This window comes from Ambystoma mexicanum, chromosome 1p (assembly GCF_040938575.1).
Source record: "Ambystoma mexicanum isolate Mex_15411 chromosome 1p, UKY_AmexF1_1, whole genome shotgun sequence".
NCBI classification, from domain to species: Eukaryota; Metazoa; Chordata; class Amphibia; order Caudata; family Ambystomatidae; genus Ambystoma; species Ambystoma mexicanum.
This window is the reverse complement of record NC_090921.1, coordinates 1,288,040,262-1,288,061,734: the sequence shown is the minus strand read 5'-3', so window position 1 is coordinate 1,288,061,734 and position 21,473 is coordinate 1,288,040,262. Positions and strand designations below refer to the sequence as shown.

Here is a 21,473-nt window from a genome sequence, read left to right as displayed (position 1 = left end):
ATTTTTTTGTTTCACGCTTGTTAAAACCTTGAGGTGGCTTTTTGTCTAGAGGTTCTCGGGCCAGCAGTGATCACCTGCCATTGACACAAGCCTTGAAAACAATTGTTGAGATTCTACCGTTTGAGCTGGCGATGGCTTTTTGCTCGCCCGTAAGGGGTAGGTTGATGGTGAGATGGAACGCTCTGACCACATTTAAACAAACCATAGACCTTGAGAAGAATATCACATGCTGTTTTTGGTTGAAAATGTTGGTAACACACTGAATGCATGCCTAATAGCTATCTCTAAAAAGGGGAGGTTCACTAGTAATAAGCCACACCAACACAGGCATGACGGGAAAATTGTGGAACTAAAAAAACACAAAAGGCTGGAATGGAACGCTTTGAAGTTATGTTCTCCCCTGGAACAGTATAACCTAAAAAAAAAAAAAAAAAAAAGGGCAATCAACACCCACTATAAGTCACTGGTCAAATCTCTCAAGCGAGTGGCATTCGTTGCAACAAACCAGGCCATATTTGAAACCATGGTGAAAAACAACAATGTAGGTTTTTAGTCCACGATTAAAATTACCATCCAGGGGGCCGCCAGGCCGTTAAGTTGTGACATATCGGAAGCCACCAGGGTTTCTTTTTTGAGCAAAAACTTAGCACGTCTTGTGGGGGAGGACGATTCCATCGCTAAACTAGGCTGTAGAGGCTGGGGTACCTGTGCATTGGGAGAGGACGACATTTTGATGGGCTATTAGGAAAGCTAAAGCATCCAGAGCACCACGGCTGGATGGCATTCCCCTGATGCTCCTAAAGCGGCACCCGGCGATCTGGTTGAACCCCCACCGGACCCTCTTTGAGAGCATTTTTCAAACAGGTAATATTCTTTGCTCTTGGCAGCAATCATTCATTCTAGCCATCTTTAAACAAGGCGACAGGACTGAGCCAAGAAATTACAGGCCCATTGCCTTACTGGACGCTTCTAGCTAAATATTTGCCTCGCCAATGCTGAGAGATCTTTCATCTCAGGTCAAATCCTTAAGTCTTCTGTCCAGGTATCAAATGGGGGTATTAGCAGAGAATGGGGACCTCCCTTAACACCACAGTTATTTCCCATCTCTTAGCAGCGGTTAAAAGAGCGGTGGTTGGCCCGGTTTACATGGACTCCATTGATATGTCCAGTGCCTATGACACAGTCAGTCGGCCCACCCTATGCAACAAACTACTCCGGGGTAGCGTGCCGAGGGAAATGGTTGAGATCTTGGCATTACTACACAGTGATCCTTCACCTAAAGTCAGACTTGCCAGGGAGGGGGCTACCTCAGCACCAATCAGAACTTTTGTGGGGCTCAGACAGGGTTGTGTGGTGGCACCTACTCTCTTTAACTTATACATGGCAGATTGGCCTCGGTGTCGGAAGCGGGCATCACAAACCCAGTAAAAATAAGCACCCTTGTCTTGGACTGGCTAGCTTTTGCTGACGATATTGTCCTATTTGATAAAACACCTATTGGGCTATCCAGGAAGTTGACGCTTTTCCATCAGTACGCTGGGGATAATAAGTTAAAGATAAATAAGGGCAAGTCTAAGGTAATGGTGTTTACTACTAGTAAGCGTTCTATCTCCTCTACCTGGATGGTGGATGTGACCCCCCCCCCTGGAAAGGGTGTCCTCCATGAAGTATCTTGGATATAATGTAATCTATGCCCAATCTTTAGACGCTTCGAGGTCCCTCTTTTCTCCTCTTCTAGCAAAAATGAGTGTATTCACAATGAGTTTGATACTCCTGCTTGCCTCTCATTAGGTTGTACCTACAGAAGATAGAGCCAACAATCCTCTATGGGCTGGACATTGCACTCCTTGACTTGGGGCTTCCTCTAAACATTCTACAGGGAAAGCTTTGGAAAAAGACCTTGGGGTTAAACAACTCGGTGGTGAGGCACGAATTAGGCCTTACTTCCCTAGCAGCCAGGGCAGTGTGGAAAAAGCTGGTGGAATATGAAAAACTTTCAAATCCGCCTGCCAATTCCATTTACCAATGTTTGGGGGAAACGTTGATTCTCCAGTCGGCAGTTACAATTAGCGATTTCAGTCAGAACATGGGTTGCATCTTGCACCGGATGAGCGCTTCAATTGACGGACTAAGGGCTAGCCCACAGCTGGTCAAGAGGAAACTGACGCTGATTGGGCAAAAATGTCTGACTTGCTTCCTACCTATTCTCTGTATACAAGTTTGGGAGGAGAACATTGGAAATACAAATGTATGTGTTGTTTCCATGTCCTAAAATTCCCGGTACATATATGCGTTTACGTTTAAATCAATTCTCTACCCTAGAGAGGAGGATCAAGTGGGATGAATCGTTAATGAGCTTTGACTGTAGATTCTGCCAGGAGAAAAACATAGAGACCTTAAAACACATAGAATCACAATGTGTGGCTTTTGAGGAGGCGAGATGCCGCTACCTAGGGGTCTTGAATGTATCTGAAATGCATTGGATCAGATTGATGTGGGGGAATGGGCTTCCATTGATATTAGCATTGTATGCATATTTATGTGTTGTTTTAAAGAAATTGGATGAATTTTAGATATGCTTTAAATGTGATTGTTTTCTAATTTTGTTTTTCTAATTTGTAAATTGTTGCTATTTGTGAAAGGCTTGCTTTTGCAAGCTAGAACACAAAACAAATAAACTTTGTAGGATACTCAGTTCATCAGCCAGTTGGAAATACTCCTCCCAGCTTTAGCAGAGGAGTCACATGGAAAGTTAAGAAGCAATTAGGATGTTGAGAGAGAGCATTGAAGATCCAGAGAGAAAAAGAGGTGAACCTGCTTTCTTTGCCATTTTATCCACTTCCTCAGGGTAACCTGCATCCAGTTATGCCTAGTGAAGCTGGGGATGGAGGTCTTTGGAGGGGAACAGTGGGGTTCAGCAACTCCTACAGATTCTGATGTTCGGCCCTGACAAGCACCAAAGTTAGGGCCCACAGGTACCATGGACTGGGATCCAGTAGGGTGCAGCAAAGCAGACAGAACCCCAACAGCGCCCTTACAGACCCTCACACAATATGGTCCCCCAACAGCGCCCTTACAGCCCCTCACAATATGGTCCACTGTCGGGAACAAATTAACTGGGTGCTGTGCCTGGTAGAAAAAAGACCCAGACATAGTACTACCAGATTTCATAAAATGAACTTGATGTACCCAGGGGGTGGAAAGCCAGTGGTGGACCAGAGGGACATGTATGGTAAAGCACTGCAGGAAAAGCAGTACCCGCAGTGGTGGTGTTGAAAGGAAACCTGCCTGACACACAGCATGCTATAGGGTGTTAACGCAGAAGGCAACGGAAATAGTAATCAGTTAAGCGCTTAAAAGCATGGAGTTACTAAATGATGCACAGTCACAATAGGGCAGAGATAATGACTAACGGCTGGGAGAATGCATGCTGGGGAGCATGCTTATGGATTTGCCCAAGCACATTATTGGATCTAAATGTAGCTGAGTTGCATGTTCTGATCCCACCCCTGTCTCAGGACGCCATCCCATTAATATGGAGGGCAGGGGAGGGTACGGGATGTTGGAATACCATCATCAGGAGAAATGATAGCATTAAGGAAAGAATGAGAAAGCAGAACAGAGGAAAGTGTGAGACAATAGCAGTAAGGCAAAAATATAACAAAGTTAGCATACAGGAAGGGATAGAAAAAGAATGATATGTGGAGCACATTACCAGTAACCATGGATCTCCTCATAGAATACAGAACCCTGTTGAACTCACCAGGACATCTGTGCTGGCGATGGAGCTCAGCTTCAGGTACTCAACAGCCCGCTGCTGCAACTCCACATCAGCATTGCGAATCTGGCTGTCAGATCGCAGCACCTCTTGAATAGTGGGTTTGGTCTCAGGGAACAAGTTGATGAACTTGATATAGGCGGAGAGGAGCAGGGCACGTGTGGATACACTGCACAGGTGGAACTTGGAGTGCAGCAAATTAAACTGCACCAGGGGGCTGCCAAAAGAAGACACCAAGAAGAAAAGTGTTACTTAATTTACGTATTGAAAAATCGAGACATGATCAGTTTAAACCGAATGAAAATCACCAAATAACAGAGAAAATACAACAAACATTGAAATACATGAAGGGAGGTGCTGAAGCTTAGGAGAGAGATGCAATGGTAAATCTGCAGGTGGGCCTAGAAGGGGGTGGAGGTCCTAAACTAGGAGCCTTAGCAGCGCTTTATAAGGAACACAGTATTGTAACAGTACAGGGTGCAGCATAATTGAAGTACTGTAATGAATAGAATGAATGTGTTAGAGAGAATTCTCTACAGCCCTGTGGTGAGGTATGTAAGAAGATCGATAATTATTGAAGTTAAGCATTCTGCAAATGTGCCCAAAACTCTAATAAAAATTGTAATGTAGTACAGCAGTCTGGCTTCATTCTTAGACCAAGAGTGGACTAGTACAAGAATAAAATTGGGCCCAGACACACACATACATACCAAAATATACATATATAAATATGTTTGTACGGCACACATTACCTACCATAATCACATTTCTGATGCTTGTATCTGCTTAGATTTACATGCTTTGCCTTAGCCGACATCTAGTGGTAGGAGCGGAGTATTGCACATGTTGTTTTCGAAGTTCAAAAGGGGACGTTGACTGGGCGTTTGTAATATTATCCCTAGTGTGATGTCTACTGTAGCCATGATCCCTCAACCGTTGAGGTCCCTCTAAGCAGATACAAGAATCATAAATACATTTACGGTAAGGATTGTATGCCTTCTGAGGCTTGGGGATCTGATTAGAATCACATGCTTTGCATAGATTAACAAGCAGTACTTTGAGAAGGCGGCGGGGTATTTGAATGTAGCGCAGCAAACAGATGTTTTAACTCCACCTGGCCCACCTGTGTATCAACTTTAGAATGTGTATCTAAACAGTAATGTTGAGTGAAAGTGTGAACTGAACTCCAAGTGCCAGCTTTGGAAATGGCATCGAAGGGCACATTTGCTATGAAAGCTAGAGTTGCTGTGAGTGTTTGTTTATGTTTGTTTCTTTATTTGTAGCGCGCACCAGACCCAAAGGTATCAGGGCGCGGGGGCAAGAAAGCTTTAGGCTTACAAGTTACAAGGTTATACAGTCACAGAGGTACAGAACAAAAGGCAATACAGCAAGTAATACATTACATAGCAGAGCAGAGTATAGCAGAACATAGAATTCTATGGCTCGTTCTCTTTGAGCCACTTGATGCAGTTTACCCTAAAGTGTGGGTAGGTTTGGTCAAGCCTTAAGGTGGGCGGGAGGGAGTTCCCCAATTGTGCAGGTTTGACAGGGAAGCTGTTCCCTCCAGTTTTAGTCATTTTGAATGGGGGGACATCTAGGCAGTTCATGTAGGCTGCTCTCATGGGTCTTAATGTAGTTCTTCGTTTGAACCTTTCAGTGAGGTAGATAGGTGCTAGGTTATTAAGGTATTTAAATGTAAGGGAAGCAGTTTTAAGTTTAATTTTGTCAGTTGTGGGTAGCCAGTTGGATTGCTTGCTGAATATTGTGATATGTTGTCTTTTTGAGATTACTAGTGCCGCTCTAAGGGCATTATTTTGTAGGATTTGGATTTTCTGCGCGATGTATTTATTAGCACCTAGATAGAGAGCGTTGCAATAATCCAGTTTGGATAACACAAGTGCTCATGCCAGCGTGGTGCAACTGTTTGAGGACAGGTAAGGTTTAGCTGATCGGATTAGCTTACAAGTGTAGGCTGTGGAAGAAGCCATAGCGTTCACTTGTTTTGCTAGGGTTAGACTAGAGTTGAGGTAAAAACCTAGTATTTTTACCCCCTTCGCCACTTTAATGATGTGGCCGTCTATGACAAAGGATGAGTAGTCTTGACTAAGTTTCTTGATGTTGTGTATAGACCCCAGTATGAGTTCCTTTTTGTCATCATTCAGGCATAGACCATGATGTGCCTTCCATGCCTGGATGATGAGGTACATCTTATTCAGCAAGGCCAAATCCAGTTTGTAATCGCCAGAAAGTGGGATGAGAATATGGGCTTGAATGGCAACGTTCTCTAAGCAAGAGAATAGCAAAGTTGGATGCAGTTGACAATCCATTTAAAAAAAGCGATTTAGAGATAGGGTCACCTACTCTCCCTGTGGCTACGGACACAAAAAACGGTCTGTTTGTCTGATAATTTTAGTCTTTTGTAGGCAATACATGACCCCATCCTACATCAAGGGTATGAAGGCTTCTTTCTGCTGCGTTTCTTGGGTGTTGGAAGAACGCAGGAAGTTCTACGGATTGATTCACATGGAACTTTGAGTTGAATTTTGGTGAAAAACGTGGGTGTGTGCTAAGCACAAAACATTTTCTTTGTGAATAACAAACAGATCTTGTACTGACAGTGCTTGTAGCTCACTAACTTTTCTTATCAATGCGATAGCATCAAGGAAAGCAGACTTATAAGTGAGATGATTAAAGTTGCCTTTGTGCATTGGCTCGAAGGGGGCCGCATTAGCCTTGTAAGGACAATATTTAAGTCCCAGCCGGGAGTTGCATTAGAAACTGGAAGGTATAATGTTTTAACACCTTCCATGAATGCCTTAACCACAGGCACTTTCCACCATGACATTTAACTTTGTGATGTGGTGTAGGCTGAGAGAGCAGCCAGGTGTACTCTTAATGAGTTGAAGACTAAGCCTGAATCTAAAAGATAGTAGATAATGTAGTATATATGTGAAGGTGAACATTCAATTGGATTGATTGTACGAGCTTTGCACCACAAGGAAAACCTTTTCCATTTGTTTAAATAACAATGTCTTGTGTTTGGCTTGCGTGCTTCCCTTAGAATGCCCTTGCACCTCTGGTCTAGGTTTAAATGACCAAATTCCATGACTAGAGGAGTCAGGCTGCTAAATTCAGTGTCTGGGGCATGGCTGAAGTGTTGCCCCTTGGATCTGTGACAACATGTTGAATTTACTTATTTTTACATGTGTTGCAGTGCACTGAACCCTTGAGTATCTAGGCGCTAGTTACATTGTGAGACAAAAAATACAGAATACAGTGAATACAAGAAACAAATGAGAAACACAACGGAGTCGGCGGGGTGTCATGGTGTCTTAAAGTCTTGGTTCGAGGAGCAGGGTGGGGGAGGAAGGGGAGATGGGCATCGGATTGTTTTAGTCTGTTAGCACTGGGGGCTTTTCGGCGAAAAGACATGATTTTAGTTTTTTTCTGAAGGTCCAGTAGGAGGGTTACTTTCTCAGAGTGATGGGGAGATTGTTCCAGAGCTTAACGGTCATGACGGGAAGGCTGTCTTTCTGGTGAAGGTGGGCACTCTGAGGAGATGGCTGTTCATGGATCTTAGAGGAGGATGGGGGGGTGTATTTCTCCACCCGGTGTAATACGTAGCCTGGGGCAGTGTTCGTGGTGCACCTGTGTGCGATGGAGAGGGTCTCGAATTTAATTAGTTCATGGATCGAGAGCCAGTGGGCGTCTTTCCTGGGCTTTGTGATGTGGTCATGCTTGGACAAACCTAGGGCTGCTCAGAGTGCATTGTTTTGGATGGTTTGCAACTTGCACAAGTTACGTTCAGAGGTTCCTGCAAAAAGAGTGTTATAGTAATCCAGTATGGCTCTGGTGATGGCTCCAGCATTGGTGAGTCGGTTGGTTGTGGCGAGGAAAGGATTGCTGTTGTTCAGTAGTTTTGCAGTGTAGGCAACGGAGGAGGCAATGGCGTTGGCCTGGTGAGAGAAGTCAAGGGTGGCGTCTAGGTAGATGTCCACGGTTTTGGCGGTAGATGATGTTTGGATCCAGTTGCCATCAATGTCAAAAGCTTTGTGTGCTGGATCTATGCTGCGGAGGGTGGAGTGAGAGCCGAGGATCTCAGTTTTGTTGTTGTTGAGGCATAATTGGTGGGTTGCCATCCAGTTTTGGACATTGTCATAAACTGAGTTGATTGGTACAGCGTCAAGGTGGTAGGTACCAGAGTGACGGACGAGGATTTGGGCGTTGTCAGATTAATTTGAGTAGGATATGCCGAGGGCATACAGATGAAGAAAAAGGTGTTTAGTACAAATGTTATACAGGGTTGGGGAGATGCAGGACCCTTGTGGGACTGCACAGGTTACTGGTGTCGGTGGAGCAGCATGGTCGTCCATAAAGACACAGGAGGTCTGCTAGATCTGATCCAGTCTGTTGCTGCTGGGGAGAAGTTTGCTGTTGTGGTGCGGTGGTTGCAGAGTGTCTGATGGTCGACGAGGTTGAATGCTTCTGATAGGTCCAGCATGAGGAGCAGGGAGAGTTTGCCTGAGTCTTTGATATCATCGAACTGTTTTTTTAGGTCCAGTAAGGCGGTTTTGGTTCCATGCCTTGGTCGGAAGACTGATTGGCGGAAGCCCAGGATGTGGTTGTCCTCAAGGTATTGTTGGACCTGGATACATATTGCGGAGTCAAGGATTTTAAGGATGAAGGGTACGGTGGTGATGGGGTGGTAGTTAGTGGGGATGGTGGGGTCAAGGGAGGATTTGTTATAGAAGCGGGAGGATCCAGGCTTCTTTCATGGAAGTTGGCACCGTTTTTGTTGCGAAGGAGTTGATGATCGGTGCGATGACGGGTGTAAGAGTCTCGGCGCAGTCTTTGATAATAGGGGCCGGACAGGCAGGGACGTCATTTGGGGGTCGCACCTGGGGTATCCACGGCTACCCTTAAAAAAACACTAATATAATATTTTTTTGTTGTTGACATTTTAGCTCCTGGGCTGTGGCCAGTACCACGTGGCTCTTTGTTTCTGGAGTGGCTGGCTTTCTTGTTCAGGCCTGTCAAAAAGTCAGTGGGTTTCACAAGTGTAACACTTTGAGCAGTGACCCAAATAAGAAAGAATAGGAATAACAAATAATTTGTCTTTCTGGAATTCTATACAATATTTGCAAGACTCATGAAAGGTTTATTTCAGACACACACCATGGGGTGAATGGAGACAAAAACTTCAAAAGAAGCATTTAGATTAGGTTGAGCATCCATTTCAGACTATGAAATGTTGCTTTTCGCAAGTTGCAGTTATAGCATGTTTTTTTCTGCCGTTGTCTCTGTTACGATCATCACAAGACATTTCATCTCAGTGTCATCGGTCACCTGACAAAATCCTTGTGCCTAAAAGCTTGTGTACAGTGTAAAAATGTTTGACCATAGCACAAAGTGACACTTGATTTCATTGTGCTACAATTAATGCTTTATTGTAATGTGTCTATCTTTCTTATCTTGTTTATATGAATGAGGTAACAAGTGCCCAGAGTGCAGGATGCCGTGTGAGTGCGCCGCTTTCCCTGCGCTACTCTAAATTCTTTAATACACAGTTATGGACACTCCCAATTGTATGTATTTTGCCAACATCTGAAGCCTGAATGAAAAGTAGATTCACGCAGGCTTGACACGTGGCCAACGCTCACCAGTCCTGCAGATGAACTGGCTGCTGTTAAATCTCAGTTGCCAATTTAATGGTATCCACTACAGAGTGTAATTTGCTTTCTGAGCTTGAGAACATTCAGACATTTAATTGTTCATTTTATTATAGCTGGTAATATAGCTATAGCCGGTAAAATAGCTCAGTGGGTTAAGCACTTGCTGCGTGTGTGCGTGTGTGTGTGATCTGCAGTTTACAGGTTTGAATCCTGACAAAGACAACTCAGCTTTTCATCCTTGTGAGGTTGATAAATGAGTACCAGCACAGGTTGGGTGATATTGTATGCATATTTGTTCTATATAAAGAGCTTAAGCCTAAGTGCTATATAATAACATGTCATTATCATTTGGCCTTGGACGTCTGTTTTCCTTCACAGTAATTTGCTAATACGGGCCTATACTATGGGATATTAATGATACACATGGTGATCCATTCTTGTATGAAATGTATATCACATTACAGGGATATGGTAACCATATTTTTTGTAGTGTACTTAGGAATAAATGATATGTGATGCCACTTCCCGTTTTATTAAGGGGTGAAAGGTCGTGTTCTGTCACTTCCTGTGATGTCACTACGGGGTGCGGTCAAATGACATAACTTCCTGTGATGTCATCAGATGTCAAGGGCCGTGTGATGTCACTTCCGGTACCCCTGGCAATTTGGTGAAATGACGTCCCTGCGGACAGGCATCTCCTTTGTATCGGGAGGGTAAGAGGAGTGAGGGGTGTGGAGATGGCTGGTGGTATTTTGGCGAGGATGGCCAGTTGCTTGGCCCAGATTTTCGTTGGAGGGAGGCGATTTTCCCTGTGAGGGTTATGTTGTACCTTGGTACACCAGGTGTCATCTATGACACCCGGTCTGAGGGAAGGCAGACTGAGGACTCAAGTTCGCATAGGATCTTGAAGAGTTTGTGGGTGTTAGATTGTGCATTGTTAATTCTGGCATGGTAGCTGCTGGCTTTGGCAGTGTGAATTGCTCTTTTGTAATCTTTGGCTAGGGAGGTATACTGTGCCTTAGAAGCTGTGGAATAGTCTTTTCTCCATGCCGTCTCGGCGGCGCGTTTCTTGGCGGGGGAGGCAAGGAGCTCCAGGGGTGAACCAAGCGTTCTTTTTTAAAGCTTGCTTGGCTTTGCGCTTTTTAAGCAGGTCTGTAGTGTCGACAGCTAGAACAATGGTGTTATTGTACAGTTGGACCAGGGACTCTGGGTTCATGTGCGTGTTGGATGGGATTGCGAGGGCTGAGAGGATGGGTGTGAGGCGGTCCTTGTTCAGGTTTTTGTTGCAGCAGTAGAAGGCTTCAGGTTTCATTGAATGACAGGGACTGGCCCCTTGTTGTTAAGGAGGTCGAATGTGATAGTGTGGTGGTCAGACCACGGGCAGGTTGTGGTGGTGAGGCCGGACAGGTTGAAGTTAAGGTCGGCAATCCAATAGAAGGTGTGGCCCTGGATGTGGGTAGGTTCAGTTAATCGCTGAGAAAAGTCAGTGTGGTTGAAGGCTGTGGCTAGGCTTTTTGGATGTGTGTCTGTGGGGTCATTGAGGCCAACATTGGGGTCTACCAGGATTAGGAATTTTGAACTGGGCTTGATGGTGGGATTGATAAGCATGAGGTCTTCCTTGAAGGACAAGATGGGACCTGGTGGGCGATAGATGAGGTGGAGATTTGAGCGTATTGGTGGGTGAGAGAGTGAGTTTGGTGGACAGCATTTCGCAGTTTGGGATTGGGCTGGAGTTGGTGACCCTGATGGTGATGGTATTTTGTAGATAAGAGCAACTCTGCCGCCTCTGATGTTGGTTCTGTCATTGCACATGAAAGTGTATCCCGGGGGATAGTGATGGAAAGAGCAGGGCCTGCTGCAGGGTTGAGCCATGTTTCGGATATGGCAAGCAGGTCAAGATCATTGGAGGTCGTGAATTTCGGGGGCACCCACAGAGACTGATCTGATGTTGATCAGGGCACATTTGAGGGGCTCATTGGGAGAGGCCGCTGGGGGCCTTGTGGGTGTGCGGACGCAGGGTGTTTTGAGGTGGGTGGGGTGGTATAGGGCCAGGTGCGCAAGCGGAGGAGCCTGTTTCTGGCGTGGATGGAGGGTGGAGCTGAGGGGGTGGGAGGGCGTGGGCTGATTGTTGGGGTCGGGCCCTCTGCTGCGGAGCTGAAGGCGCCGACTCCTGATATCGGGGTAGGAAGGCAGGTGGGAGCCATGGCGCCTGCAGATTTAGAGAGGGGTGTTTTGCAGTGAGTAGTGGGCCTGGGCGGGGCACCACTTGGCGTACGAGATGCAGAGTCTAGGTGCAAGTGGCGCAATTGCGCTTGTCTAATGCAGCGGGTAGCGGGCCTGAGCGGAGGTCAGGGAGCAGTTTGGGGTACGAAAAAGGGGACCTAGGTGAAGGTGGCGCAATTGTGCTTTTTAATGCAGCAGGCAGCGGGCCTGGGCGGTGGTCTGGGCACAGCTCTAGGTACAAGACGCAGGGCCTAGGTGCAAGTGGCACGGTTGCGTTTACCCAATGCAACGGGTAGCGGGTCTGGGCAGGAGTCGGGGCGCATCTTGGGGTACAAGGTGTGGGGCCTAGGTACAAGTGGCGCGATTGCACTTGCCTATGCAGCAGGTAGTGGGCCTGAGCCTCTAACACCTACAGGGCACAAACACTGCAGCCTTTGCCTGTGCGGGCTTCTCCTGTATGGGCTTCAGTACCACAAAGATATGTAGTCCTTACAGGAAGTTGTACCTGTGTTGTGGAAGTGTAGGCCCGACGAACAGTAGAGCAGAGTCTCACAGTAGTTTCATTGGAGGGCAAAGATACATCACTTGAAGGTGTGAATACCACGTCTGATGTGCCCACAATGGAGCTATTAGGATTAGTGTTCATTGTTCCCGCTGTAGCTTGTGGAATATTCTGCTGAGAAGATGTCTTGGGGGGCAATTCATCAACTGTCAGGTTCTGTTTTTTAATAGTCCTTTGAATGAAGGCAGCGGGTGAGAGTAGTTTTTGTCTTTGTAGTTGGTTTGGCCTTAACCTTTACGTGCAGTGTGGATAATCTACCAAGCCAAGATGGAAGTGCTCTGTAGGCACCCTGAAGGGCTGAAAGAGGAGAAAGGCAGACAATGGGCATTCGAAACTGGCTTTCATCGTCAACAGCCCAGCTGAGAGGTCATGTATTTTGGCGTTCCTGTGAATTGGGCCTTTGAGACAAGAAGATTTGAAGGAGTCCAGGTGGCAGAAGGAGTAAGGAGGATATTGAAAAGTTTAATTTCATTTAACTGGATGAAGCAAGGCGCAGGAGTTAAGAACTGCAAACAGTTGAGAATATTTACTTTACTGTTGGAGGAGGGTAAATTGATGTCACAGCCATTTGCCCTAAAAGACTGTTTATACTCGTGGAGCAATGTGCATTCAATTCTCTTTAAAACGTACAGCTCGGAAGAGCCTGCCTGCTCGGTGTGACGTTCCATGCTTTCAGGAAGCGTTCGCACGCACTGGCATCACTGTCTGAAAGCTTTCAATCCGTGGCGTAATGACAGTTTCTACGTGCCGCTTTTTACTTGTTGTAAGCTGGGGTGCTGCTGCTAATCAGACTTTGTGGCTGGCAAGGCAGAGATTGCGAGTCATCTCGCTGTCAGCATTCCGTTTGATTTAACCTTAAATATGAAGGTTCTTCAGCTCGCGTGCGTGGCGACAATGCAGCAGGGTACCAGGAGACTTTATGTGCGTGTGCTCAGCGACTATAAATACTAACACAGAGACTTTTGGTGCTCGTGCGCAGCATTATCGTGGAAGAACTCAATATTGAGACTGGTGAAAGCAGACAATGCATTTGCAATCTTAAAGAGACGTTCCTTTATTTAACTGCATGTGTGTTGTTTGATGAGAGAAGGAGAAACTGTCTTTCAAAGTCATAAACTGTGGTGGCTGAAGCAATCAGTTTAAAGATAACAAGGTACAATGCAAGTCTATTATTAAAGTAAGGAAATAGATAATGAGTTCAGGAATGTTTCACCTCAGGAGATACTGCTGATCATACAGCAGCAGAAAGAGTTGGAAGGCTTCTGGCAATCTCGAAACTTTTCTGCTCAGGTTTCAACTTTCGTAGGACACCTAAGAGCCAAATACAGTAACTACCCACCAGTGGTTCAGGTGTGAAGACTTCCTACAAGTTGTACCTCCTCTGGGCAGTCAGCAAAGGAGTAGCAACTATGGTCAATTTAACAGCAGAAGCTAAGAACATGCATAGGGAGAATTTCATAGAAGGTGTGCAGCAGTTGAGGTGTTATGTTTTCTCTTTACTCTCTTTCTGCAGATTTGTGAAAGCAGCGGAAGAGATCTGTTTTTTTCTTATTTCATCCACTTCCACTTTCCCCCGGGGGTGTACCGTACTCAGCTGTGCATATTGGCTCAGTGCGCTCCAATCTAGAGGGACTGTCGAGGTTCAGTAGCTTCCGCGGACATACTCATCTGGTCTCAGCCTGATAGTAACAGAACGTTCCCCTAGGATCTTGTCTGGGGAAATCTGGATGTGTAGTCTTGCCATTATGTAGCAAAGAGGTCTATGTCTGGTAACCCCCAGTTTGCGAAGATGTTGTGTAGCACGTTTGCGTTTAGTTGCCACTCATGTTCTGAGGGCATTATCACAGTATCACACTTTTGCTTAGTACGTCTGCCAGAAAACTGAGTTCCCCTGGAACATGTTGCGCTTGGAGAAAATGGTGTGTTTTAGTGCCTACAGCCAAATGTTCTGGGCTAGTTTGGACAGCCCTGGAGAATGTGTCCCCACCTGTTTGTTTATGTAGAACATAGACGTGGTGCTGTTCATTAAAAAAAGGACTGTTTTCTGTATTAGCTGTGGTTTGAAAGCTTGAAGTGCTTTAAAGACTGCTTACAGTTCTAGACGGTGATGCGTTTTTTTTGATTAAGCCTGTATCCACACTGTGTGCGCAGTCTGATGGAAAAAGTACCCTCCCCACCCTGTTAGGGATGCATCTGTAGTTAGAGTGGGTTTGACTGCCGGTGTGTTGAAAGGTTTTCCCTTTAAAAGATTTTCTTTGGACCACCACTGCAGCAAAAGAACCAAAGGTTGCGGAACCACCACTAGATCGTCCCATAGAGTGCTTGCTTGCAACCACTGTTTTGCCAGCCACTCTTGCATTCTGAATTGGAACAGTAGGTTGACTGTTTGCTGTGGGTTTTGCTGACACATTTGAGGTGTGTAGCCTGTCGTCTAGGTAAGGGGACACTGAAATGGACTGTCTTCGTAAGTCTGTGGCCACTTACGCTAGGACCTTTGTAAACACTCAGGAAGCTGAGGCTATGCCAAATGGTAACACTTTGAACTGGTATTGCTTGTCCCCCACTTTGAACCTCAGGTATTTTCTGTGAGCTGTGTGAGGGGGTCAGAAATGAGAGGCGCACACAATGTTGTAATGTTTTCAAAATTAGACATCTTTATTCAAATAAATGGATTGGTAAAGGCCTTTCTGTCCCTATCCTAAAGAGAGTTTTTCTGCCTAGGAAACTAAAACTAACTCGTCCAGGAAGTTGAATAAGGGCCTCATGAAGAGGTTGTAAAGGGGGGGCGAAATGCAGGAGCCCTGCGGAATGCCGCATTTGATAGTGTCTGGATTGGCATAAACTTGGTCCGAGAAGACTTTCATAATTCTGCCTAGGAGAAATGAGGCAATCCAAGCTGTGGCCTTAGAAGAGAAGTTGGCAGTGGATGAAAGGAGGTGGCAGAGGGTATTGTGATCCACAAGATCAAAAGCTGCCGAAAGGTCGAGTAGAAGGAGGAGTGCCGGTATCGCTGAGGTCATCAATTTGGTTTTTGAGGTCTAGAAGCACAGTTTCAGTCTCATGCACTGGACAGAAGCTTGACTGGAGTAGACCTAGTAGACAATTGGCTTCCAGGAAGTTTTGGACCTGCAGATAGGAAGCTATAAGAAAGGGACTGTAATAATGGGCCTGTAGTTCCCCGGGACAGTTGGATCAAGTGAGGGTTTCTTCAAGAAGGGGCGTACACAGGCTTGTTTGAGGCAAGTAGGTACCAGTCCAGATGTGAAGGAGGCGTTAATAAAAGCTATCAGAAAAGGGGCTAAGGTGGAGGCACACTCTTTAATAAGTTGTGCAGGACAAGCGTCTCCTTTACAGTTGAACGGTTTGATTGATTTCAAGAGGGCAATACATTCCTGTTCATTAATCTCTTTGAAAGAGAAGGAGGGGGAGTCATGGGCAGACTTACAGTTGAGGTCAGCAATTTGTTGACTTATGGCCTGTTGGTGGAAGATGATTTTACTTTGCAGGAGGTTGATGCTATTGCACCAGTCTGCATTTTTGGGGATGGAAGGTGGAGTGGGAGCTGGTAAATAGCAAAGATTTCCTTGGAGCCTGATTTTGCGTTTGCTATTCTCGTGTTGAACGAGTTACTCTTGGCTTTGATAATGGCAGCTTTATATTGTTTGGCAATAGTCTTGAATCCTGATTTGGTAGAGTCACATGGTTTGGCTAGCCAGGCGGAATGTGAGACCCTCTTTCTAGCGCGCATCTCGAGAAGTTCAGGTGACAACCAGGTGTTTGTATGTTTATTACGCTTGGCTTTCCTGAGGGTGAGAGCTGCAATGGTGTCTACAGCGTGGTTGATAATGGTGTTGTAAGTGGCAGCAAGTGTAACTGGGTCCTTATAGAATGGTGCAATGAGAGCAGGCAACTGATGGTAGGGCAGGAGCCTTTCCTTAGTGAGCTGCCAGGAACTCCTACAATAGGCTGGAGGGAGTGGTTTAGCTGGCGGTGGTGGCTCTTTGGCAGCGTTCAGCTTGAAGCAAATGGGGTGGTATTCCGACCATGGAATTGGAGAAATAGCTGTGATGGTAGGGGCGCAGTTGTGGTGTGCAACCCAGTCTAGGGTGCAACCTTTCGTGTGGGTGGGCAGTTTGACCGCTTTTTGGAATCCTAGGGAGGATAAGGAGTTGTTGAAGGTAGTGGCTTGTGAGTCTGACGGGTCATAAACACCAAGATTGAAGTCCCTTAGCAGGAGCACTTTGGAAGTTTTCTTTAAATTGTTAGTTAGGGCGTGTAAGAGGGTGTCTTGGAAGTCCGTAACTGGTCCTGCAGGTTGATGCACTATGTGGAGGGTGATCGTGCAACTAGGGGATGGGTTGATTTTAAGGACTAGGTGATCACACTTTGAACTCAGGTCTCCTCCTTGCACTTTTCTAATTGTGATGGTTTCTTTCGCTATAAGGGCTACCCCTTCTCCCTTTCTGGAGTGTGCGATCCTGCCTGAAGATGGTAAAGTCCTGAGGGAGGGCTATAGATAAGGCTGATTCTGAAGCTTTGTGAAGCCAGGTTTCACTGATGATTAATAAGTCCAGGTCATGGCTAGTAATGAGGTTGTGAATGTCCACGGCATGGGCTGGGAGCGAACGGGCGTTGATAAGTGCGCAACTGAGAGGGAGTGAAGAGGAGTTCCTGGTAATAGTATTAACAATAGGCGTGTTGGTAGGGGTCACTGGCAGGGGCGCAACATGATTTGTAGTAGCAGTATGTACAATCACAGGCACATTGGTAGGGGTCAATGGTGGGGTGCAACATGTTTTGTATTAACAACAGGGACAATCGCAGACACATTAGTGGGGGCCACTGGCCGGGGCGCAACATGATTTGTAGTAGCAGTAGGTACAATCACAGGCACATTGGTCACCCTAAACATTCGACTACAGCCTTAAGAGATGCTGATGGCACGCTACATCGGACCCAACATGGGATTAATGACACTTTCGGGCAGTTTTATGCCCAACTATACTCCCATAATGACATGGTGCCCCCTGAGGAAATTTCAAACACCTTGGATGAAATTGGCCTGCCCCTACTCCCGCTGTCACATAAGGAGGCTTTGTTTGCTGATATCACCATAGATGATATAACCGATGCCATCAAGTCTCTGGCCACTTGTAAGGCCCCGGGCAGTGATGGGCTACCTGCCGAATTTTACAAAACCTACGAGCCGGAATTGACTCCGCTGCTGCACGAGGTGTTCCTAGAAGCCTATGAGTCGGGCATCCTGCCTGGGAGTATGCGTGAGACTTTGGTGGTTCTGCTCCTCAAGCCAGGTAAACCTGCAGATGACTGTGACTCCTATCGCCCTCTTGCGATGCTCAATTATGATGTTAAAATCCTTACAACCATTCTGGCTAAGCGGCTGTCCAGGGTGATCGGAGGAGTGGTGCACCCCGACCAGAGCGGCTTTGTGCCGGGTCGCAACACCACTGCCAATCTTCGTAGGCTACAACATGTATTATCACATTCCACTCATGTAGGGGAATTTTATGCTTTGCTCTCTTTGGACGCCATCAAAGCGTTCGATTCTATTTTCTGGGAATGGCTGATTGCGGTGCTTCGGGAGTTTGGCTTTGGAGAACGATTCGTTAGATGGATCACAGTTCTCTACACTAAACCACGAGCACGAGTAAAATCTGGCCGGCTCATCTCCACGGCATGGGACATACAAAGGGGCACAAGGCAGGGCTGCCCGCTCTCCCCTATGCTATATATACTTGGGCTCGAACCCATCGCCATTTTTTTTAGGAAACAGTTCTTCGATGCTAGTATAAGGCTAGACGGGGTGGACCACATAATTTCCCTGTATGCAGATGATGTCCTCCTTTATGTGAGGGACCCGCAGTTGAATGTCCCAACCATGCTGGAGGTCCTCGGCAACTTTGCCAAGGTATCAGGCATACACTTCAGCAGACATAAGTCTTGTCTGTTTCCGTTGGGTGCCCTCCAAAATACACACGTCGATGACCTCCCCTTGCTGGGTATAAGTTGGCGCCCCATCACGTTCCGCTATCTGGGCATTAACATCTATCACACGCCCGAACTTATGCACGTCAATAACACGGCAGCGGCGCTGCCTCCCTTGCGCAAGTCGATTAGGTTTTGGGCTCGCCTTCCCCTATCCATGATGGGTAGGGCTTCCATCATCAAGATGATTGTTCTCCCCAGATTTCTTTATGGTTTCCAAAACATTTTTTATTATATTAGGACACCCTTCTTTCGCCTTTTGGGGAAGATACTTAAAGACTTCCTATGGGGAATTAGTAGGCACAAATTTGCATTATCCACGCTGACCCTACCCTATGAGCAGGGAGGCATTCGGCTCCCTGATCTGGAACGATACTACCTGGCTGCCCAACTAAGCTTCGTGGCTAAATGGCTAGCCGATGATGACACCCCCGAAACAATGCTTTTACAACGCTCAATTGCTCCGATCCGGCTAAACGAACTCATCTGGGCCCCTCAATGTCTTGTGAATGGGATTCCATACTTAGCTACCCTGGGTCGTCAGATATGGCAAACGGTTAAAATTCTTCTCCACTTGAAACATAGATATACTCCGGACACACCGCTCCTTGCCGACCTGTGTCAGAACTCTGTAGACCTTGCTTCCATTAGATACTGGGAAAGGCTGAAAGTGTACACTTGGGGGGGATCTATATAACGAGGGCTCCTTCCGGGACTTCTCCTCCTTGCAATCTGTCGATGGCGTCCCGGCTGGCCAATGCCTTTGGTACTTAAAGATCCGTAAATTTGCTCGGACCAAATGGGACGCGTGGCCAGAAGAACCTGAAACTGACCCCTTCATAACACACCTATATAGTTTGGGAGATGGATGGAGGCCTGTGTCCCGTATATACAGCCACCTAATCGATAGGCCCAATCCCCGCAGTCGGGATCTCAAACTCAAATGGGAAGGAGACTTGGGACATGAATTGCCTGAAGCTGAATGGGGTAGAGCACTAGCGTTTCCCAACGTGGTATCTAGAAACTCTAGATTTAAATTGATTCAGCTTAATATGTTATACCGCTCGTACCTGACACCACTTAGAATAGCCAAAATATATGAGCTACCCCAACATAACTGCCATTGGTGCGGCAGAGATGAAGCAAATCTTTTACACATGTTCTGGGGATGCGTCCAGGTCCGACAACTCTGGGCGAGAGTGGAACTCCTCTGTAGCGAGGCAGGCATGACCAGATATGAGTGGACCCCAAAAGAGTGCCTTCTTGGAACGTATCCCAGACTGGCCAAGTTCAAACACTCAGTTAAGCTCATGGACCTAGTATGCATTCTGGTCAAAAGGACCATTGCTATGGCCTGGAAGCGACCTGGAGGCCCACGATACCAGGTATGGCGTAACGAACTGGAGCGCTGGATAGGGGCAGAAACCTCTGCTTGGGAGGATGGTGTTATCACATCCCCCAAAGACACGAGCTTGGCACTTTCTGCCTGGAAAACTCTCACCTGGGCCTTACTTAACCCCCCCCATGACGATAAACCCCCTTGAGTAACTTGCCCCTATTGATACATGCTATCTGACACGGAATACTTGCGCAGTCCCTAACCTGAACTTATTTGTTGCCTGACCTCCCCACGTTGCTTACATTACTGACCATACGGAGACTTGTTAATGTTGTTTATGTTTTGTTGTTTCTGTTTAATTGTTAATTTCTAATTGGCCTATTTTGTTTAATCCTGACTTATACCACTGTGATCGCACAATGCTATGATGCAACTGTCTCTTATATAAATGCCAATAAAGAAATTTGAAAATAAATCACAGGCACATTGGCAGGGGTCAATGGTGGGGTGCAACATGTTTTGTATTAACAAAAGGGACAATCGCAGACACATAAGTGGGGGCCACTGGCCGGGCCGCAACATGATTTGTAGTGGCAGTAGGTATAATCACAGGCACATTGGTAGGGGTCAATGGTGGGGTGCAACATGTTTTGTATTAACAAAAGGGACAATCGCAGACACATTAGTGGGGGCCACTGGCCGGGGCGCAACATGATTTGTAGTAGCAGTAGGTACAATCACAGGGACATTGGTAGGGGTCAATGGTGGGGTGCAACATGATTTGTATTAACACAAGGCACATTCACAGGCACATTGGAGGGAGCTACTGGCAGGGGCGCAACATGATTTGCAGTAGGTACAATCCCAGGCACATTGGTTGGGGTCAATGGCAGGGGTGCAGCATGATTTGTAGTGGCAGTATGTACAATCACAGGCACATTGGTGGAGGTCAATAGCAGGGGTGCAACATGATTTGAAGTAGCACTAGGTGCAATCACAGGCACATTAGTGGGGGTCGATGGCAGGGGTGCAGCATGATTTGAAGTAGTAGTAGGTACAGAGGAGTTCCTGGTAATAGTAGTAACAATAGGCACGTTGGTAGGGGCAACTGGAAGGGGTGCAACATTTGGAACAAGTTACTTAGCTGTAACTGTTGTTCTCCAGCATGGGATCTGGCATGGATTCACATGCTCATGAATATTCCCCGTTGTCAGGCCGGGAATCCTCGGTATAGAAAGAAATCAGTATCAGTTTCGTTTCTGATCTGTCTTTTTTAGTAGTAACCAATCACTGGTCTCTGGGTCATACTGCCCCCAGCCAATGACTGCCCTCTCCCTAAGCCCCGCCTCTGGCAGCCATCCTCAGATTTGGTAGCACGTAAAGTGGCAGTATGACCAAGTGAAGAGCCGCGGAGGGGTAGGCGGGAGGGTTCGCATGTGAATCCATGCCAGACCCATGCTGGAGAACAACAGTTACAGGTAAGTAACTTGTTCTTTCTCCAGCATGGGGTCTGGCATGGATTCACATGCTCATGAATAAGGGAATACATAGCAGTACACACATGCACAACCACGGGAGGTGGCAACAGGCTCAACATTAAGCAATACAACAACTCAACATTAAGCATCTCTTACCTCCTCACCAGGCTCACCTTATGTGAACAGGTTGCGCAGCACTGCTTGGCCGACCCTGGACTCCTCCCTGGAGTCCCGATCGATGCAGTAGAATCTTGTGAAGGTGTGCGTCGACCTCCACGTCGCAGCCCTGCAGATGTCTAGCAGGGGCACACCAGACAGGAACGCCGTGGTAGCAGCGATCGCTCTGGTCGAATGGGCTCTCGGACGGCCGGGCAGCAGTCGGTTTGCCAACCGGTGACAGTGCATGATGCAGCCG

At 46.6% G+C, this 21,473-nt stretch overlaps 1 protein-coding gene across 2 annotated transcripts in view; it reads right to left on the bottom strand.

Moving 5' to 3' along the window:
- AP2A1 (adaptor related protein complex 2 subunit alpha 1) overlaps positions 1–21,473 on the bottom strand; it is an 891,085-nt gene that overhangs the window by 310,722 nt on the left and 558,890 nt on the right. For both annotated transcript variants that reach the window (XM_069605316.1, XM_069605324.1), the window contains exon 13: positions 3,764–3,995. In XM_069605316.1, coding sequence (XP_069461417.1) covers positions 3,764–3,995 — 232 coding nt within the window. The remainder of the gene's footprint in view (positions 1–3,763; positions 3,996–21,473) is intronic.